This window comes from Besnoitia besnoiti, chromosome II (assembly GCF_002563875.1).
Source record: "Besnoitia besnoiti strain Bb-Ger1 chromosome II, whole genome shotgun sequence".
Lineage (NCBI taxonomy): Eukaryota > Apicomplexa > Conoidasida > Eucoccidiorida > Sarcocystidae > Besnoitia > Besnoitia besnoiti.
In genome coordinates this window covers 4,685,738-4,705,609 of record NC_042357.1, presented here as the reverse complement: position 1 = coordinate 4,705,609, position 19,872 = coordinate 4,685,738, and the positions used below count along the sequence as shown (strand labels likewise).

The 19,872-nt window shown below is 56.2% G+C and overlaps 2 protein-coding genes across 2 annotated transcripts; both read right to left on the bottom strand.

The window, feature by feature from the left end:
* Positions 1–1,028: 1,028 nt before the first annotated feature.
* On the bottom strand, positions 1,029–7,269 carry BESB_040130 (dihydrolipoyllysine-residue succinyltransferase component of oxoglutarate dehydrogenase; the record flags this gene model as incomplete). The annotated part of the gene is made up of 13 exons (XM_029362599.1): positions 1,029–1,143; positions 1,644–1,707; positions 1,976–2,038; positions 2,368–2,452; positions 2,742–2,869; positions 3,191–3,256; positions 3,729–3,804; positions 4,188–4,274; positions 4,479–4,708; positions 5,089–5,250; positions 5,683–5,766; positions 6,086–6,311; positions 7,240–7,269. 13 exons carry the CDS (start codon positions 7,267–7,269, stop codon positions 1,029–1,031), a joined length of 1,416 nt encoding a protein of 471 aa, XP_029221564.1.
* A 2,520-nt stretch (positions 7,270–9,789) lies between these two features.
* On the bottom strand, positions 9,790–18,916 carry BESB_040120 (cytosolic tRNA-Ala synthetase; the record flags this gene model as incomplete). Its single annotated transcript, XM_029362598.1, has 18 exons — positions 9,790–10,053; positions 10,485–10,637; positions 10,902–11,057; positions 11,492–11,599; positions 12,192–12,425; positions 12,750–13,049; positions 13,213–13,431; positions 13,624–13,692; positions 13,848–14,025; positions 14,249–14,421; positions 14,731–14,867; positions 15,223–15,403; positions 15,926–16,053; positions 16,452–16,586; positions 16,968–17,158; positions 17,543–17,747; positions 18,249–18,305; positions 18,730–18,916. The coding sequence occupies 18 exons, from the start codon at positions 18,914–18,916 to the stop codon at positions 9,790–9,792; spliced, it is 3,075 nt and encodes a 1,024-aa protein (XP_029221563.1).
* Between the last annotated feature and the right edge of the window lie 956 nt (positions 18,917–19,872).

Sequence of the window (19,872 nt, the reverse complement as noted above, 5' to 3'; positions counted from 1 at the left end):
GGCTTTGGAGTTTGTTCGGAACGCAATATTGATACTCAGCCGCTCACATAACGATAACGTTATCCATAGTCTGCGTCTAGACAGCCGTAGGTTACACAGGAGCGGAAGATAGCTCTGTGAAGTCTTGCTAAGTCCGTGGGGACGCAGACACTCCGCGCTTGCGATGCACAAGCAACAGCCTCGAAACCGCACATAACGAATTCTCTGCAATGAAGTGAACGGGGAGAACTGAGGCGCTGCCAGGGAAAAAGCCGCGAGACCGCATCGCAGAGTGTGCGTATGAAAAAGGCTGGGCATCACCATACATCTACGGGAACGCATACAGTTGCATTCCTGATTGCAGACATAGGAATGTAGAGATAGCCATAGTATGCAGATGCGCGTGTGTGTCGCGTATAGGCAAATATTCGCTTGCGCATGCTCGTATTGCTTGAAAAATTTGCCGGGAAGTTTTCGCATCGAACGTGAAACTGCAGCAAATTGGATCTGGCGCGCATATTATCCAAAAGCTCCGCAGGTCATCTGCCGTGACAAAAATACGTATCCATCGGCGTCAACATAGCAGGCACACGTAAACCACAACGAAAGCTTGTGCCGCAAAATTCCGTCTCATCCCCTTCCCATGAAGGCGGTGTGCACTCTCCAGTCACGCCGCGTGACCTCCACGTCCCAGCACGCACAGAAGGTTCCTGCGGCATGTGTGTTTGATGTGGACGGCCGCAGTTCAAATTTCCTGTGTTTTTCATTCCGCCCTTCCTTTGCCCGCTAATCCGAGTGCAACTGCCTATCATGGTCTCGACTCAGGCATGCCCTGACTAAGCTGAAGCGTTTGCGTCGCTCCACCCTCCAGCGTCCTCGCTCTCGTCTCGGTAAGAATTCGCCTTCTCATGCAGACTCCCGAGAGCCTTTCGTCGCGCCTGTCGATGCTGTAGCTGCACTCTTCGCCTCCGCCACCCCGTCCGCGGAATCGACAGGTAAACAACAGAAAAACACGCCCTCCTAGAGCCGAGCCACAGCCCGCGCGCCGCTTAGAGGTCAAGCAGCATCAAGCGCGGATCCTCGATGTAATCACGCACGTGACGCAGGAATGTCACAGCCTCCCTGCCGTCAATCAGGCGATGGTCGTATGTCAGCGCGAGGTACCTGCATAAAGAGAACAGAAAAAGCATCGAAATACACTCACTGACCCTCCCTCTCTCACTGCGACTGCTCCCACGTTGCCACAGTGCCATCAACGAGTCACTGCCTTGCTTCGCCCTCTAAAAATATGCAGAACGCGAGTCATCTCCCGCGCCCAGGCGGCGCAGCACGGCCCTGCTAGCGTGCTCAAAACCAGAAAACCACCGCACAAGCCCTGGCATCGCGCTGAGTCCAGAAATAGATATCTACGCATACTGCTAGAACAGGCATATACATCAACCTGCGCAGTCGGAGGCAGAGCTCATGTATGTGCCCGCCCCCTACTCCCTTTCTACGACCACCACTACTCGCCCAGGAAACCAGGAAAAAAGACGGGAGCAGCCCCTTTCGAGAAATCCAGTCGCTCGTTCTGGATTCCCGCGGCTCGCAGAAGAACGAAGACCCGCAGAGCCTGACGAGTGGAGATACGTGTGCCGGTGAGAGCATGTTCCTAGCGAGCTTACATCATCGGGCGAATGACGACCTGGTCGTTCTTCACAACCGCACGCTTTGTGATGCCATGCATGCCTGCGAAAAAACGAACAAGAAACCGAAACTCTTTCATCCCACCGCACCTCATGAGGATATGCACTACCACAGGCGATCGACGCGGGTCGCTAGAGCAACAGTCCGCAGCGGATGCACGTTTCTGCAGCTGAAGCTTGCCCTCTGTCCCTCTGCCTCGGCTGCCTCGAGTTCCACGGCGGCACGCGAAGCAGCAAAACCTTCTGCCCGCTCGGTCTCTACATTTACTCACAGCAGATGTTGCCTAGAGCGCCTTGTGAAAAAAACTCACCGAGAATCGAAGCTTGAGGCGGGTTCAAAATCGGAGTGCCCATCATGCTCCCGTAGACCCCACCTGCGGAGACCGCATGCAATTGAACAACCGAACTAGGTCTCTCGACTGCGGAGAAAGCAAGTGCCCAAAATGCAAACCGTACGAAAAGCAAAAAACACCGAGAAGTACGAGAGACGCTGTCGTCGGGCTCCGCCTGATCCTGCTGCTGGCAACCGCAGCGCACCACATGCAAACGACGGAAGGCGAAGTACGAAAAATGCTTTCAAACAGTCTGATTGCATGACAAGAGATCCCGCCGCACAAAATGCCAGATTCACGACATATGCAGATAAAAATCTGCACATACAAATATATACACGTACGAGACGTTTTTGTTCTCTCCCTCTCACCGTTGGAGATGGTGAAGGTGCCGCCAGCCATGTCTTCGAGCGCAATCTGGTTGTTGCGGGCCTTCACAGCCAGCGCTGCGAGCTCCTGCGAAAAGAAAACCGACACTCCGAGAAAAATCGGCGCACGCAGGGAGCGGTCGTGGGCACGAGGCGACGTGGGAGGAGGTAGGCCACGCTGTCCGCTCCTGAAATGCGAGACTGGAAAATCGTCACGCACGTCAGCGAAAGCCTGCGCTTCCTCAGATGCCCATATATACACACAAGCCTATATACCTACACACATACACAGATACAGCTACATACATATATATATTTATATGGACAGCGGTGCGCTCGGTTCGACACAGCCAGATCCACGTGCACCGTCCACGTACCTTCTCGAGGTCGGCCCAACTCTTCTTCTCACACTTGCGCACGACTGGAACCATGAGGCCGGTGGGGGTCGCCACTGCGACGCTGATGTCGATGTGACCCTTGTACACAATATCCGTGCCCTCAATGACTGCGTGCGCAGGCCCGCAGGCGGAAAACGCCCACGTTTTCACAAGGGACAGAAACAAATACAACTCCCTATGCATCTGGTCACTTACTACATATCTGCGGACACGGGGTCGATGACGCCGAATAGATCCGCGAGCTTTCCTCCCCCTCCCCCCCCCCCCACCCCCCCCCGCCATGAGAGCCTCTGTCGGAGCTGCAGATCTTCGAGGCTTCCTCCTCTGAGCGCCAGTCGCACCGCTAAGGATGGAAACAGATCTGCAAACGCATAAATTTATATATATATATATATGAAAGCGCCGCTACACGTCTACAGAAGGCTCACATGCATTGACTTCAGGGACCTTCTTCATCGCCATGGCGCTCGCGAGCATGAAGGCCGAAACGAAGCCTGAGAAAAAGGGAAAGCTCAAAGCTAACTGGGCATACAGCTCGCCCGCAAGTTGCCAAACCAGCTCAGAACGCGATCGGTACATCGGGTCTTGCTTCCACGTAAGCGTTTCTCTCAAAAGAAGAAAACAATGAGAAAGTCCACAGACAGTCTGCTCAAGCGGAACCGGCGGCAGAGGGAAACAGCGAGCTACGCAGAAGCGTGAAGCCGAATGCGTTGCAAAACTGAACCTAGAAAAATGTGGGTGACTGATGCTGCAAATGGTAAACCCAGCAAATCAACAGAGGACCTCTCGGACGCCAGTGCATGCGTTCATGTATAAGGGAGAAGAGAGCTCAATAGCCCCGACGATACGCACAAAAGCGGCGCCACTTCGTTGCAAAAAACGGTTGAAGATCCACAGATATATATATGTATATATGCAGTGCAGCGAACAATGTGGAGTCAAGTATACAAAGAGGAGACAGCCTACCCATCTTGACGCCGTGGCGCTCCTGGAAGGCCGCATTCATCTCGCTTCTCATCGCCATGAGGTTGCCCATGTCGCACTGCACACCCAGCGGAAAACAGTACGCGCCTCCTATCAAACTTCTCAAAAAAATTATCCATCCACCGACGCAGCCATGCACGCCTAAATATACATTATGAGTACTTCCACACACGACAACATGGTCGTTTTTCAATACATATTCCTGTATGTGTACATTTGTGTATGTAGAGTAATTCGCTTCGTCTACGGTGTTGCCCTCAACGCGCACCCCTGAGCACTCCCCCCGCCCCTATACACATCTGAATATGTATCACGTTTGATGCATCAGTATCTCTATCCGCGCAAACACGTTTCCACACACATACAGGCATTCACAAGACCACATATATAACATATATATGGATACAGTATCGAGACACAGAGCGGAAAAACGGCGTTTACCTCGTTGAAGGTCGTGAGCATGGCAGCGGTGTTTTGTGCGCCCTTCAGGCGCTCCGCGATACGCAGACGCATGCGACTCATCGGCACCTAAACAGACACAGCAGAGAAAAACCTCAGCGTGCAAGGGAGGAGCCGCGTCTGACACGAAAACAGCGGGGGTCCTTGTTTCTCCTCTGCTCTCCTTCAGTATCCTGCTGCGTGCGTCTCGCTGCCTTCGCTTTCTTTTCTCTACCTAAGTCCCCTGTCAGCCAGTCGCCAGACAGGCAGGGCGTCGTCAGCCTGCGGACTTACGCGTCGCTCATCCAGGCCACCCGCATTCGGCGCCTTCTTCGCGTCCTTCGCGGGCGCAGACTTCGGCGGCGCAGGTTTCGCGGGCATAGGTTTCGCCTCGCTCGGTGGGGGGGGAGTCGGGACCTTCGCAAGAGCGGGAGGAGGAACCGCGGAGAGAGCGGGTGCGGCTTTCTCCTCGACGGGCTTCGCAGGCTCAGCCGCAGGCTCCGCCGGCGTGTCCGCGACCGCAGCTGCAGGAAAGCGAGGGAAAGAGAGAGACACACCGCATGCTGTGAGGATTCGGCGCGGCGCGTTGCAGAGTCGACGCGTCCCCACTCACTCAAGGGAAGGAGGCAGCGCGCTCACAGAAGACATGCGCAGGCCGCGCAAACGCCCACAAAAAATCCAGTGCTGAAGGAATCACGCGCCGCACTGACCACCACGCGTTCAAGTCGCAGCACCCGGGAGACGAAACGGTGAGATACCCTCCCAGATACAGATGGATAAATATATACATATATGAGGGAAAATGGAGAAGTGCATGGGACTGGAGTCGCGGTATCGATGCGCAGACGCGCAGGCGCGCCCTGATCAAAGGAAAGACAACGAAAAAAGAAAACGCGCGACGCACTCGGGTCAATCACATAGAGCGGCTTTCCAACTTCAACTGTGTCGCCTTCCTGAACCTCGAACTTGAGCAGACGGCCAGACTCAGGCGCGTTGATGTCCACAGAGACTTTGTCGGTGTCGATGACCGCAACCAGGTCGCCTTCGCGCACGTAGTCTCCTGGCTCTGAACAAAGAGGGAAAAATAGCATCGCGGGTGGATATAGATACATATATGCATGCAGATAAAAAGACAATGAGATACAGAGAAAGAGCGAGAGAGATCACAAAGAAAGACAACGTGCACGTCCCCGCGCATGCATCCATGCACGCGTGACTGACATCCCATACATATATATATATATATATATATATATGCATGAGGCACATATAAGTATATGTGTATGTAAATACACATATATATACATGAATACATGCATGAGCCGCAGAAGCACACGTACAAATATATAGATAGATATAGATATAGATATATAGATATAGATACATAGGGCCCACGAGTAAGCGGAGCAGAAGAGGGAATCGCAGATGTCGAGGGCAGCGCGTGTCTCCTTTTCGTTTTCAAACGCAAAGCGGGCGAAGGGAAGTCGCGTGGACTTACGGCGCTTCCACGTGTTCAGAGTTCCCTCTGTGATCGAGTCACCCATCGACGGCACAGAGATCATCTTCTCCACAGCCTGCGAAGCTGCAAAAAAAAAAGCATGGTTGGCTGTTGGCATTTCATCTGTATAAGAAGGCTGCAGAAAAGTGCGCGGCAAAGCACCACGCAGGTCAGGCCATCTTCGCTGGACGAATCCAGACAGAATCCCGCCACCTCTCGCCCCTCCTGCAACTCCGGCCGTCAAGCCCCTCCCGATCACCGATCGAAGGCACTGCGCATTCCCTGCCCCTTTTGCTACCAAAGCTCTCAGCCTCATTCGTTCCCTTGCTTCTCCACCTCCAGTGTAGCTATTGCTTCACTATTTTCGCCGGTCTGTTCTTCCAACAGCCCTGAGGTCGCTTACAGAACGCGCGAGCGCCTGCCGGCCTCCATGGCTCACGAGCGGCGAACGTGAGAGGCCCGCGGAAGGCGACGTCTGCGGCGCGCGGGGCGGAGATCGGGAGCGAAGAAAGAGAAAGCGGAGCCTTCGCAGAGACTGTCCGCAGCACTGCGCGCGCGCGCGTCTGCTGCGCAGGCAAGAAGAATCTCGAGAGGCGCGGACGGCTCTCCGGCGCGAGGAGAGAGGACAGCTAAGGACAACACACGCGGCAGAGTAGCACCACAGATGGAGTCGATCGATGTAGAGGGACCCAGCCAAGGACGGAGGAGGCCAGCAGGTCGCGTCGCTGGCGAATCGAAGCAAACACCGTGAGTGGAGAGACGATGCGCGGAAAAACGAGCAACTGAGGGAAACAGCGGGGCCCAACCGCCGCTGCCCGTCTCTCAGCATCTCGGTAGAGGCGACGGCGAAGGAAAGAGGAGAATCGAGTCGCAATATCTGACTGCGAGACTCTCTGCCGCTGTCCGATGCCCTGAGCATGAGGGAGGGCGAAAACAGGCCCGACATCGCTTCCTTGCATCCGTTTGACGATGCGCATGAATCAATAACGAATCATTCAGAGCACGGACACGAGCCTGAGCGGCCGCGCGCTTCGTACGCAAACAAAAACGTTGGACACGCACGAACGGTCCCAAGGCACGCAGGTGGGGGGGGGGGGGGGGGGAGGCGGAGGGATCGCTGACGGGTGGACAGGTGAATCACATTTCGCCCCTCTCTCGCCCGCCTTCTTTGCATTATCTTCTGTCTATCTGTGCGTCCCTCCCTGCTCTCTGTTTCCATGCGGAGACGCTGCGGCGTCTCCGGCAGCACAAACGCGTTGTTTCCCTCCTTCCCTCGTGCGTTCGTTTCTTCCTTGAATAGGCTGAACCACGTGCCTCCCTGTCTGTTCTTCTGTGGTGTCGCGCATCGAGATTCGCCCCTGGTTCGCCTCTATGTCACGGTGTCTGCGCTTCACCCTGGGAGTGCAGGAAGACTCCGCTGCTGCACAGATGCTGCCGATAAAGCGCGACTACAACCAGATCCCCGACTTCCCACCATCTTTGCGGGTCCCTTTCTCTCTGAGTCTTTCTCCGCGCAAATTCGCTACTTTTGAGCTGCACGTCGATTCTCGCGCCTACCCCGCGTCGTGAAGCAGATGCAGCAGCCATCTTCACGGGCGAAAAGAAGCGTTCAGCGGTAGACGCAGAGCCAGAAGGCGGACGCGCCGCGTGGAAAACAAACTGAAAACAACACTGGAGCGAGAAACCAGCGAACCAAGGTAGAGCACCTTTGACGCCCGCAGCAACCGAAGAGGAGGTATGCGATGAGGAGAGCACCGCGCGAGAAGGGAGGACCGCGATTCTCCCGGATTGCTTGGAGATCAAAAGAGCCACCAAAGTTGCCTTTCTGGTCCACGCAGGATGACCAGTGGCTCTTCACCCGGAACAACTTGCGAAAACAAGGAAATGAGAAAAGAGAGAGAGCACGAAAAAGACGGAGCACGCAAGTCGGGCGCGGGCATGCACTGTACATACACCAGGGCCGACCTTGCTGTTCGACCCGTCGCAAAATCGGCGTCGGGCGAATTCGTGCAGCAAGAAGATGTCTCTTTGCGTCCCTCGTGCACAATAGCATAACACCAAGAGAAACCGGCCCCAAAACTCGCGCAGAGGGAAAAAAAAACTGAAATCGACAACGTCCCCACGGCGGGAGACACGGGTAGGTGGCCTGTCTTAGATCCCGACGGCGAGACTTCTTGGAGCAACGCCGAAGCAGAGGGCAAACCCTGGGGGGCGAAGAAAACGAAATCTTGGCAGAGTTGAACTGCAAACGGCAGATCTCCTTCTCACTCTAGACATCCTCGGCGGGCATTTCACGGCTCCCATGAACGCCTAAGCAAGATGCACAGGAAGACGAAAGATGGACTTCACCATTTCACTCGTTGCTTCCCAGTGCGAATGATCCAACACTGAGGATGTGAGGAAAGGCACGGCACCATGCGCCGTCCCAGGGCCTGCTGAAGGAGGCACTGCATGAGAAATCGCGGAAGAGAGGTCCTGTCTAACACAGGCAAGAGACCAGGAGGCAGATGCGGAAAAGGAGGAAGCGAGGCCGTGATACCTCGAGTGGGGACGAGGCACGATGCCGTAGGCCCTGAAGCGTAAATCCGAAGACTGCGGTTTCCGCGATTCTCGCCTGTGAAAGAAAAACAGAGTTCACAGAAACGAGGCATCAAAAGCCTTGTTCAACGGGCATAAATGAAACGTGCTGGCAGCGCCACGCGTGAGTGCATTTCTGTCCGCAGATGCACTGCCGCGCACGGGTACAATGCAACACAAACCAGCACTTGCTATCGCGCAATAACCACACTAAAAAAGAAGAAAGATCAGATGAGCTCCTGCTCTCTGGCCTTCTCTCTTGGTCGGATCGTCTTCGCCGGAAAGCATCCGCAAAAGTCTACTGAAGTCACAAAGCTGGGAGCACGGTGTCTCTCTGCCGGTTTACACGAGGAACCCTTGCCGCCCCGGCAAGCGTGTATCTAGGGGAGACACGATGAGTCCACCAGTCCTCGTTCGCCTGCTTGCTGCAGCACACTTTTCTGGTTCATCTCATTGTAACGCGAATCGCTTTGCAATCCCCGTGCCTCGTGCAAGACGCCGAGGTCGCTCTCGGTGACGCTCCTGGCGTTCTGGTATCTTCGTGCGGCTCCGTATCCACCGCATATCAACAGCGACAGGAATTCGACTGAATCACACTGCCACACTGTCTATTAGAAACAGCACCCACGCCACCACTTCCTCCACTTGTTTGCCGGCACTGCGCACAGGAGCCTGGATTTCGTCGAGGCAGCGGCCTTTACCCGACCCCTACCCGCACTTCTCACACGACGAGGCAGCACGGTATTTCCTGAACACCGAGAGGAGAATGGGGGCTTCGGCATATAGAACTGAGGAGCGCAATACATTGGAAGCAATGACCCTCTGCGGGAGAGCATCTGCAATCAGGCGCTGTTTCGTGACTAGTGTATTTTTTTGCTGTTGCGCGTGTTGAACAGCTTCTCTCTATCAGGCACGTGAGGAGAGAGCGGGCTTTGATACAGAAACGAACTGCACACCACAAACTTGCCGCGGATCATACGTAAACGAGAATTCAAGCCGAGACCCCACCTCGAAAAGAATCAGCGACAGCAGTCAGAGTCATCGGCAGAGTGGCGCTGCTCCCAGTCTGAAACTCGAATATGCGTAACCGTCGCCGCAAGGAAAAGTGTCCTACGCGCCGTCTGATCGGACTGACTAGGTCGCAGTGTCGAGGACCCAAGTGCTGCTCGCCTGCATGCTTGTCTCCGCATTTTCTCTCAGATAGTGCAAATGACAGTGCTCCACGCTGAAATCAAAGAAATAGCTGCCGCCTTCACCCCTGACTGCGTTTTCTGTGTTCGCTCTGTGCGTGTGCTGCAAAAATGAAGGCAAACACGCCGGAAGGGCGACGTCTGTTGCTCTGAAAAATTTGCTGAGCGGTGCCTCCGTTCCTGGAACGCGAAATTAGACAAAAACAGTCTCAAAACAAATTGCCTGTCCTTCACGCGCACACGCTCCTGCGAAGCCTCTACCGGCGCCTCGCTCCTTCTCCACTCCTTCAAACGGCGAGCCGCCTCTCCTCGAGACCTCCCCCGGCGCTTCCACACGCGCTCAAAGGTTGGACTCCGCGAAGGCCATCGCCGCAGCCACAGCAGCCTTCACTTTCTCTTCGTCGCCCTCCTTGGCGGCGCCGACCGCGCGCTCGCCCTTGCCGCCTCCCTTGCCTCCGAGGCTGCCCACGCAGGCGTTGAGCCATGGCGCGGCTTCCAGCTTGCCGCCGGCGGCCGCAGGCACGAACGCGATCGCGGCCGTTCCAGTCGTTGGGTTCGAGGTCACGAGGAGGAAGCGAAGCGCAGGCGCGGCCTGGTGCAGCGTCTGTTAAACAAGGAAACTCCACAGGACGCGCGACGCGGAGTGGAGAAGGCAGGCCACGCCGAGGGATGGAAAAGGAGTCCAGGGCGCCGCGAGCCCCGCCGCCAGACCCGCATCGTACAGACACTCAGCTTCAGAGACTTCGGAAAGCTCTTACAGCATGCACAGACACAGAAACACGCGGCGCGTGGACGACGACGCTCCAATATGAAAACCACAAGAATAGAACCAGGGCAAACCGTAAAAAGGGACTTTGGACTATCGACTGAACATGCGATAGACAACTCGTGCGTGACAGGATAGAGGCAGCCGAATGCGAGAGTATAGTGCTTCGCAATCCGGAAGATGGCTACGGCTGCATCACCACTACGATCAGCATCTCAACCTGCCTCGAGCGCACACTCGGCGCCTTTGCCGCTGCGTCTGCTGCTCACCTGCGCGGCGTTGTCCAGGGCCTTGCCGTCACCGTGGAGCTCGCTGATGTTGAGGACGACGAAAGGCTTCTCGGCGTGCTCCTTGCCGAGTTCTTCGCCCATCTTCTTCGCAATCTTCAACAACTCCTTGCTGCGGGCCTTCTGGAGCTCGAGCTGAAGAGAACGTGGACGTGCACAGTCGCCACATATCAGAAATACCACGCTCGCACGGGCACCCCAGCAACACATGGGGAAACCAGAAAAAGACGATTCGACAGGGAACACGCATAACGAGCCTGTACCACCTCAGGAAGACAGCCGCAGAGCCTCTGACGGGTTGCGGATCAAAAAGAAGCTGAACGACGCGCGGTTCGTTTCTCTGTCTCCCGCCTCCGTCCTTCTAGATATCAACCCGCCAGCTGTCGCAGCCCCCCTTACCAGCGACTTCTGCGTCTGCTCCAGCTGCTTGATCAGCGCGCGCTTGCCCACGAGCGGCAGAGGCCCGGCGCTGTCGAGGAGACTGCGCGCCCGCAGCACTTCCTTCTCCAGCACCGCGAGTTCTCTGGGCGCGGTCGCCAGCGAGCTGAGCGCTTTCTGCAGAAGGGAAACGAAAAATCCACAACATGTGCTGATCTCCCGGTTCCCCGCGGCGCACGTTTCCGACTCAGGACGCACGCCCCGTGGGTGCTTTCCGGCCCCTGCCGGCATGCAGGGCTTAGAAGCGCGATTGTGTACTCTCTTCTTTTTCTGTCGCCCTCTTTAGACACGCATGCAGAGTTCATGTGCGCATGATCGTACGGACTCTTTGAATACGACTATGTTTACAATTTCGAGTTTGAGGTGAACAGGAAGTCCTGAGCACCAAGTGACGCGAAACACTTCAGCCGCACGGCTCGTCTGCGCTGTTTTACAGACTCGATGCATGCATTCCGGTCCGCAGCCTCCCTTCACACACCTCGTCCTCTCCTGGCGTGTCTCTTTTCCCGTTTGCCTGTGAGTCTGTCCCCCTTCTCTACTGATTACCTCACCTGCAGCTCCTCGAGTTCCTTCCGCGCCTCGAGCGCTGGCTCCCCAGCGACGGCGACCACGCGGCGGACGCCCTTTGCGACGGACTCCTCAGAGAGGATGCAGAACTCCTGATAAGGAAAACAAATGAGCCAAGACGATGACGCAGTGGCCTCCCAGATCAACGCTTTCTGTCTCGTCCAGGCCCAACTGGGGAAATATAGAACAGAAACGAGAGCAGCAAAACAGCCAGCGGGAGGTCGTGAATAGAAAAGGGGAACCCACGCGGTAGACAGCCGCCAATACTCAAAGCCAGCAGGTGAGCGAACTATCACCTCCTCCGCCCCAGAAAGCCGTCTGCACACGCAGATGGCTTTCCTGTCCATGTCGAAGCAATCAGAAAGACCGCAGAAATCAGGGCGCGCTCTGTTTACGTGCGTCTCTCACGCGCCTTCCGCTTGAACGGTCAGCGCAGGCGCTGAAAACTTTGAGCCGACGCACGACACAGTCTCAGAGTCCGCTTGAATCGTGAACGCTAGCTGAGCACCCCAGCCTCGGTCCGGAACCCGCCGATCCGCGAACTGCTTTTCGAGGGCCTCCTCGCCGTCCGAGGCTTCGAAGTGTCACTTTCACGCCGCCCAGCGCCAGATATCGAGGCCCACGAATCGTCGGTGCCCACAGCAGTAAAACAACACTTTCAAGAGGCACTGCCCAGCCTCTCACCTCGAGTTGAGCGGCGTTGTGCAGGTGGGTGCCACCGCAGAGCTCGATGCTGGCAAAGGGCGATTCAGTCTTGCCGCTCTGGGCGAGGTCTAGGAGAGTCGCGATTTCCGCGCCGACCGACACAACGCGCACGGGATCGGGGTAGACCTCGCCAAACACCGCACGCAGGCCGGGGATCTTCATGGCCTTCTCCAGCGCCACTTCCTCGTAGTGCACCGGGAGCGCCTTCGCGATCTAAAAATCACAAGCATCACGGCGGAAACGTGCAGGCTTCTCCAAACACGCGGATAACACATACCCTCTCTCTGGACGCGCAACCCCTCTGAACTAAACCACTCTTCCTGCGCCGCCGGTCTATATATAGACATACATATATACGTACATATACGTGTATATGCGTGTAGGTATATGTACGCCCGCGTATATGCCACTTGCTGTCCAGCACATGGACTCGGTCACACAGGAGCGGGCTTGCTGCATGCGAACTTTTATATATACATATATTGAGACAGGATGAATATGTTTTCCTCGAGGGAAAGTGCGTGTGTTGCGTCTTACGCATTCCTTCACGACGTTCTCAACCGCAAGGATGTCGTCGTTCTCCATGGGCTTGTCGCCCGCGTAGTCAAAGCGCAGTCGCTTCTCCTCAACAAGCGAGCCTTTCTGCTGAATGTCATCGGCGCCCTCGCATCCGTTGGCGCAAGCGCCGTTCGTCGCGGCCTCGCGCTTCGCCGAGTTCGCGCCGGCTTTGCAGAGGACTTCGCGAAGCGCAAAGTTGAGAAGATGCGTTCCAGTGTGGTGCTGCGCGAGCTTGAAGCGGCGGAGGTAGTCCACCAGCGGGACCAGCTCAACGCCCTCCTGAACGGAATTTCATCCGTAGAGGCAGAAGCATGCGCTGAGGCGAGATACGGACCTAGGCAAGCTGCACGCGGCGTCTGCGCCTCTCGGGTCGACTAAACGCTAAACATGCCGCGCGCTCTCCAGCCCTCTCTCCGTTGCCGTCTCTATTCTCTCTCCTCACCTTCAGGACTCCCTTGGAGACTGTGCCGATGTGCAGGACGTAGTCTCCGCTCTTCTGCGAATCCACGACTTCGAACTGCGCCTGTGTGTCCGCATCAACGAGGCGCCCGACATCTCCAATCTGCCCACCCTGCTCCGCGTAGAAGCAGGTCTTATCGAGAATCACCGCGACAAAGTTCTCGTTGCTCGTAGTCGCCGCGGCCGCGGCCGCGACCTCTGGCTGGCAGACGCACACAGAAATAACAACTCGGCGTGAGGACACAGCAAAGGAAAATCTTGGAAACGCGTCTCAGCCAAAGGGGCCCACCGCGGCCACTGAAAAACAGCTTGGTCTGCTGAGGCGCTGGGTGTTTCTTGAAGCCCTCGAACTTGCTGCGTTCTCGGCAGACAAAAGCCTTGAAAAAGAACTCACCACGAAGCTCTTGCCGTTCCAGATCGCCGCGACTTTCGCCTTGATAGGGGCTGCCTCAATCTCGTCTTGCTGCAGCAACGGCATGCACACACACGATTGAGCAACGGCGTTCGCGCGGCCTTCCTCTGTGTCTACGGATCCGAGCAAGCCTGACAGCCAGACGCTCCCCCGCACACAACGTGCTGACCCCCTCACGCGCGAGATTCAGAGTTTCGTTTCCCTACCGTCGCGAGAACGGACTGGTCTTTGACGTTCCATTGGTACTTTGCCTTGTCGTCAGTCGGCGCTATTGCGCGACCCTTGGCAAGGTGATGGTGCTGGTCGGGCGGCAGCGCGTAGACAGCCCCCGCACCGCCCTGCTTGAACGAGGTGTTTTCAGAAGCCACACGATGCGCCTCAAACCTGGACGTAAAAGCGAAACACGGATGCGTGTCGGAGCTCCGGCGTGGCCTCGGATTTTTTCCTGCAAGACAATCCCTTCCTCGCACAAGACGCGTGCAGCTGTTGGGCTGAAAGCGCGCGAGACGCGACTCGCAGCACGCTCGACGCGGACATGAACCCGCATATCTTGCATAGACACACCCCCACAAACATGTGTAACTATTTGTATGTGTTTGCATCTTACTTGCGCTCGAATTCCTCGGCGTCCACCTTCAGACCGACCTCCTCAGCCATAAGCTGCGTGAGATCGAGAGGAAAGCCATAGGTGCTGTAAAGCGTGAACGCTTCGCTGCCTGAGAACACAGTCTTGCCCTTGGCCTTGAGGGAGATCGCGACCTTCTTGAACCTCTCCACACCCTTCGAACCGTGCCGCACACACGCACAAACGGAAAATTCCGTCCCGTCGCATGCAACGCAGTCAGAAGAGTACATAAATGTAAGTTGCTGCTTGTAAGGCAACGGCTGCCACAGACATCTGAGTCGCATCGAGACGCCGCTACCTAGTCTCCAGCGAAGCCCGAGCACGCAATGAGTCGAAGGCCATCAACGGAAGGCGCGACTATGCTCCCTCCTCGCTCTCATCGCCGCGCAGTGCCAAACGCTTGTTTGGCAAAAAATGAGCTACCGATCAATCGTTTTTTTCGACAGCAGCCGAACGGTTTCTACCTTGTCGAGAGTGCGAGCGAACTGCTGCTCCTCCTTGTTGATGATGCGCATGACTTTCTCTTCGTGCTTCTTCATCTCCGGGAAGGTGTCGCCGAGCAGGGACACAACAACAGGGACGAGCTGGGCGAAACATCCATCTGAAAAAGTTAAAAAATGAAGCAACGTGAGGGCACCTCACACACGCGAGCATGCACCGGTCAAGCAGCCTCCCACGTGCGCGCGCAAGCATACGCATACATTTATAGACTGATCTATAGAGATGGATGGATTCAGACGGACGTTTGCGGACGCAAGCATGAAGAGATAAGCGCACCTGCATCCTCAATTCTGTATGTCGTCCTTCTCCCTTTTGGCTGGAGCACCTGGCCTACTGCAAGCAACATCCTTGCCCACACAGCCTCCAAGCGCATGCCAGCCACACCACCCCCTGGAGACGACTCCGCCCCGCAAACTCCTCAGCTCCGAAACGCCACATGAATCGTGTCGCCTCACCCTTCATGCCGAGAGTTTGACGCGCGTAGCGCACTGCGCGGCGCAGAATGCGCCTGAGCACGTAGCCGCGGCCTTCGTTCGAGGGCTCCGCGCCGTCCGCGATGGCGGCAGTCAGGCAGCGCGCGTGGTCCGCTAGGACGCGGTACGCCATGTCGACGTGATCTGCGTCCGCGTCGCCAATCTGCAGAAAAGCCTCGCCAAAAAAACTTCATTCGTGAATACGCGGTGAAGCTCTGGTTAGAGCGTAGGAGCAACGCCAAGCGGGCATGCACACGGCGCAGCCTGCGCCTGTACATACCTCCGAACGAAAAGCAATGTGCGTTTCTACTGCAATGTCTTTGTTTATTCGAGTTCAGTTATACAGTTCTGGATCGCGGATATCAGATACACAGTATCTACCGAGTAACCAAGGTCCTAAAGATGGTGTTGGAGAAAGGAAATTAGTAATAACTGTAGCACCCCAGACACTCATCTGTCCCCACGATAGTGGACAAGCTAAAGAGGCGCGCGTAAAACAGGGGCTCTGCTCATTTGCGTGGCGTCCAAAGATGCGCACGACGAGACCAACTCAGACGATGCGGAGCGAAAAAGCACTGTGACGTCAACGGCAGGCGTGCTGCAGCCACGTTTATGCCAAAAAGAAGCTCGCCCCTGAAGGGAAGCACTGTGAGACCGGATTCTAGATCTCCGCTCTGCTTCTTACTTTGCCTTCGTAGGGGCGCAGGCCGGGGGTCAGTTCGAGAATTTTGTCGAAAAGAGCAGTGAACAGATCGGTGTCGTAGTTCGACTGCTTGTCCTGGAGGACAGAGACGACGCGCTCCAGACCCATTCCTGTCACAAAAGGAAAACGACCAGAAACTTGTGGGATTGAAAAAAGCCGAGGAACATTCCTACCGTCAAACGCGAAAAAAGGAATCTGCCGGGATCCACCTCCACTCGAGATTCCTCAGCAGCGGGGCGGGGCGCCCGCCACACAGCCAACACACAGGCCTCCGCTGACTCACGGACACGCACGTCTGCAGTGGCACAGCGTAGGGGTAGGGGTAGTCTGCCTCCCTACTAAAACGCGCATGCATGCGCATGCGAATATGTAAATATGGACTGTTGATACGCAGGCAGATGCACGGAAGCAAGCCCTCGCCCCACCCGTAGAGTCCTGGCTCACACACGCAGGAAGCGGCATTTCGAGTCCGTGGAGTCTCTCACGCCTCCAGGCGACGCGCTCTCACCTGTATCGACGCAGGGGGCGGGTAGCGGCGTCAAGCTGCCGTTCGCCTCGCGGTTGTACTGCATGAACACGAGGTTCCAGATTTCCAAGACCGACGGATCATCTGCGTTCACCAAGCTCGCGGCGTCGCGTCCGCCTGAAAAGCGGAACCCCGCACTCACAAGATATCAAAATACGCACGCATACACGCACGCGACCAATGCGGAAGAACAAAAAGAGAGCGCAGCGAGCTGTGGCGCGTCGATGGAGCGCACGTGTCGCACCATGCAACATGCACACAGGACCCCATCAGTCCAACGACTGGCAGACACTTTCGCCCAACGCTGGAATCATCGCAGGCCTACGAGCGGACACCTGGCTCCCCCGTCGTGTATAGATGCATACACCACAGTGCACAGATTTATCCTGCAGACTCATCACACGCGCCAAGCGCCAGTAGATCTCCTGCACGTCGGGCTTCGCCTGCGTTCTTCTCTGGAGAAGCGCCCGCAGACGCCGCGCGGCGCTTCGCGCTCACCGATGCGGTCGTAGTGGATCTCCGAGCACGGTCCGCAGGGTCCAGTGTCTGCCATCTCCCAGAAGTTCTCCTTGGCGCCGAAGGGCAAGACGCGCTCCGCGGGGAGATACTGCAGCCACATGTCGCGGGCTTCGTTGTCGCACGGGCACGACGGCAGGCGCGGGTCGCCGCCGAAGTAGGACGCATACAGCCTGAAAAACGCGACAGCGCGACGCCTCCTGTGGGTTCCTCTCGCGCAATGACAAGTCACAGTCCTTCTACACTCATCCACAAATATACGCACACATATAAACACAGAAGATAAACATATATATATATATACGTTCGTGTGAGGATGGAGAGACGGACGCAATATGCACGCCACTGAGCGTATTCCGCAGGGGCGCCAGCAGTCCTTCTGCGGCAAAATGCGTTTGAAACACTGTGGAACACCTGCGGGAGCCGCCGCGGCTGTGTTCGGAAGGCAGGCCACCTTCGCGCTCAAAAAGTGCGCCGCTCATCGATACAAGCATCCCTCATATAAAAATACGTATGAACAGTACACTTTTGCAGGCAACAGGGAGCAGGGCTCGTACCTGTCCTTGGGGATCTTGTAGACCTCAGTGAGCAGCTGCCAAGCCCAGGCGATAGCTTCGCGCTTGAAGTAGTCCCCAAAGGACCAGTTCCCGAGCATCTCAAAGAAAGTATGATGATACACATCCTTGCCGACGTCTTCCAGGTCGTTGTGCTTGCCGCCGGCGCGGATGCACTTCTGCGTATCTACCACGCGGCGCAGTTTGCCTGAAGCCAGAGTTCAGTGTGGGGAAACTCGGATGCCGATTTACACTGCGGCCTCAACTCTCGCATCTCAGCGTCAAAATCGACCCAGTGATGTACGCCAAGCCCCGGCGAAACGCACGCAGAGAAGGAGCATACCGCGACCGACACGCAGACTGCGTCCCTGCCGCATGCCCACAAAGTCTCGCAGCGGCACATACCATATACAGACACACGCGTTGAGGGAGATATGTATATACAGAGAGAGATAGAGAGAGAGGAAGAGAGAGAGGAAGAGAGAGAGCCACTATTTATATAGAAAGAGCCATATATATATCCATGCATAAATGCATGACTGTCCGGTCTGAGCGTGATCCACGCGGGCCGCTCGGAAACGCGCAAAAACACCTGCACTCCCGGCACTGTCGCCGGACTCGAGAGAGGACGCAAGCTGGCGGGTCTCTAGGCAAAGACACGCGTCGCAGGCTCAACAGCTGCCTGCGAAGACAGGTATGAGAGACTCACTGAGCGGGGAGTTGCGATCTACTTGGCCAAGGAAGATCGGCTTGAACTGATTCATCCCTGCGGCGCGACGGAAAACAACAAAAAAGAGCAGCCACAGATGCCACAAGGGAGAGGATGCTGCGACACAGAAAAGGCAAAGTGTACCATGTGCGCCAAAAAACACAAGAACGCGTGAATAGTAGCGGTATGTGGAGAAAAGAAAGATGGAGAAAGGGTCGGCACGAATTTTAGGTACATGCATATGCATACGAATGCGTATGTGGGTCAGTGTATATACATCAAGGAAGGCACCTCCCATACGCACACACAGACCCGCCGACATATCAAATATATGCATGTATAGGTATATGTATGTATATATGTACATATACGTATTTAGATAATTAGGATACAGGAGGGAGGGGTAGCGCCGAGTGTTGAGGGGGTGACCAGCGTGTCGTTTCCAGTTCCGCCCTCGGAGTTCGGCTGGATGAGGTCGTACCGGCGTTGATGAAGAGGAGCGTATTATCTCCATGAGGAATGACAGGGGAAGAAGGGTAGATGAGATGGCCTTGGGTGTGGAAGTATTCGAGGTAGGCATTTCGAACAGCTTCGCCCTTCCAGCCGTCCTTCTGTCCCTTTTCAGAGATTTCCTGCAGGCGGGCTTTCTTTTCCTCGTCGGTGAACATTTTGCCAAGCTTTTCTGCGAGTGAACTGGAGAGAAACAGAGTTTTCCCGCAAAAGAGCGAATGCGAGTCTCGACGCAGAGATGATTCAGCAGCCCCAGAGACGGCGGGCGACGTGCGTCGCAGGCGCGACGGCGGCGGCGAAGCGGAGGAAGGCGAGAGCGAGGGCGACGCGAAAGCTCGCGAATCGCGATAAGCAGAAGAAAAACGGGGAGAAAAAAGTGGAAACTTATCGCGGGGGAACGCCGGATCTGCGATCCGATTCGCGCGGCGACAAAGACAGGGAGACAGGGTCGTCCGCAGCATGCGCGGCGCCGAAGCGGTGAAGGCTTTATTTGAGAAAAGGAAAGTAGCACGCGAGGCTCGGGCGGGACAGTCGCCAGAGTCTCCACGACACACGATTCGAACAGAGTTTCGAAAGTCTGCAGGTTCTAAACTGCCTGCGCGCGACGGCCGCAGCCCTGCAGAGAGGGAGCAAGAGCGAGTGCTGCAGCGAGAAAGAGGAGAGAGAGGAGAGAGAGGAGAGAGAGGGGAGAGAGGGTAGAGGGAAGAGGGCGGGCAGCTGTGCCAAGGGGAGCGTGCTGGGTAGAGGCACGCAGCCGCTGCGAACGGAGTCAGAAGCTGGGAAACCGCGAAGAAAACCAAGTACGCACACATCAAAGCGAACTGTCGAACGAGACACCGCGAAAGAAAAAATGAAAACGCAAGAAGAATACACGCTAATAACGCTCGCCGCACGTTGCGCAGAAGCGGCTGCGGCCTTTCGTAGAGAGGTGCGACGTTCGCCTTCTTTCGTGGAAAACACGCGTCTCGAGGTTCCTGCCGCACGAGTAAACGCGAGAAAGAAAGACCTCGGGGCAGAAGACCACAAACGGTTCGCAAAGATACACAGATGCCGAGCGCGCGGCGCCAGAGGGGCGAGCCAGTCGACGGCCGCACACAGTAGTCGCCGCGTGAGC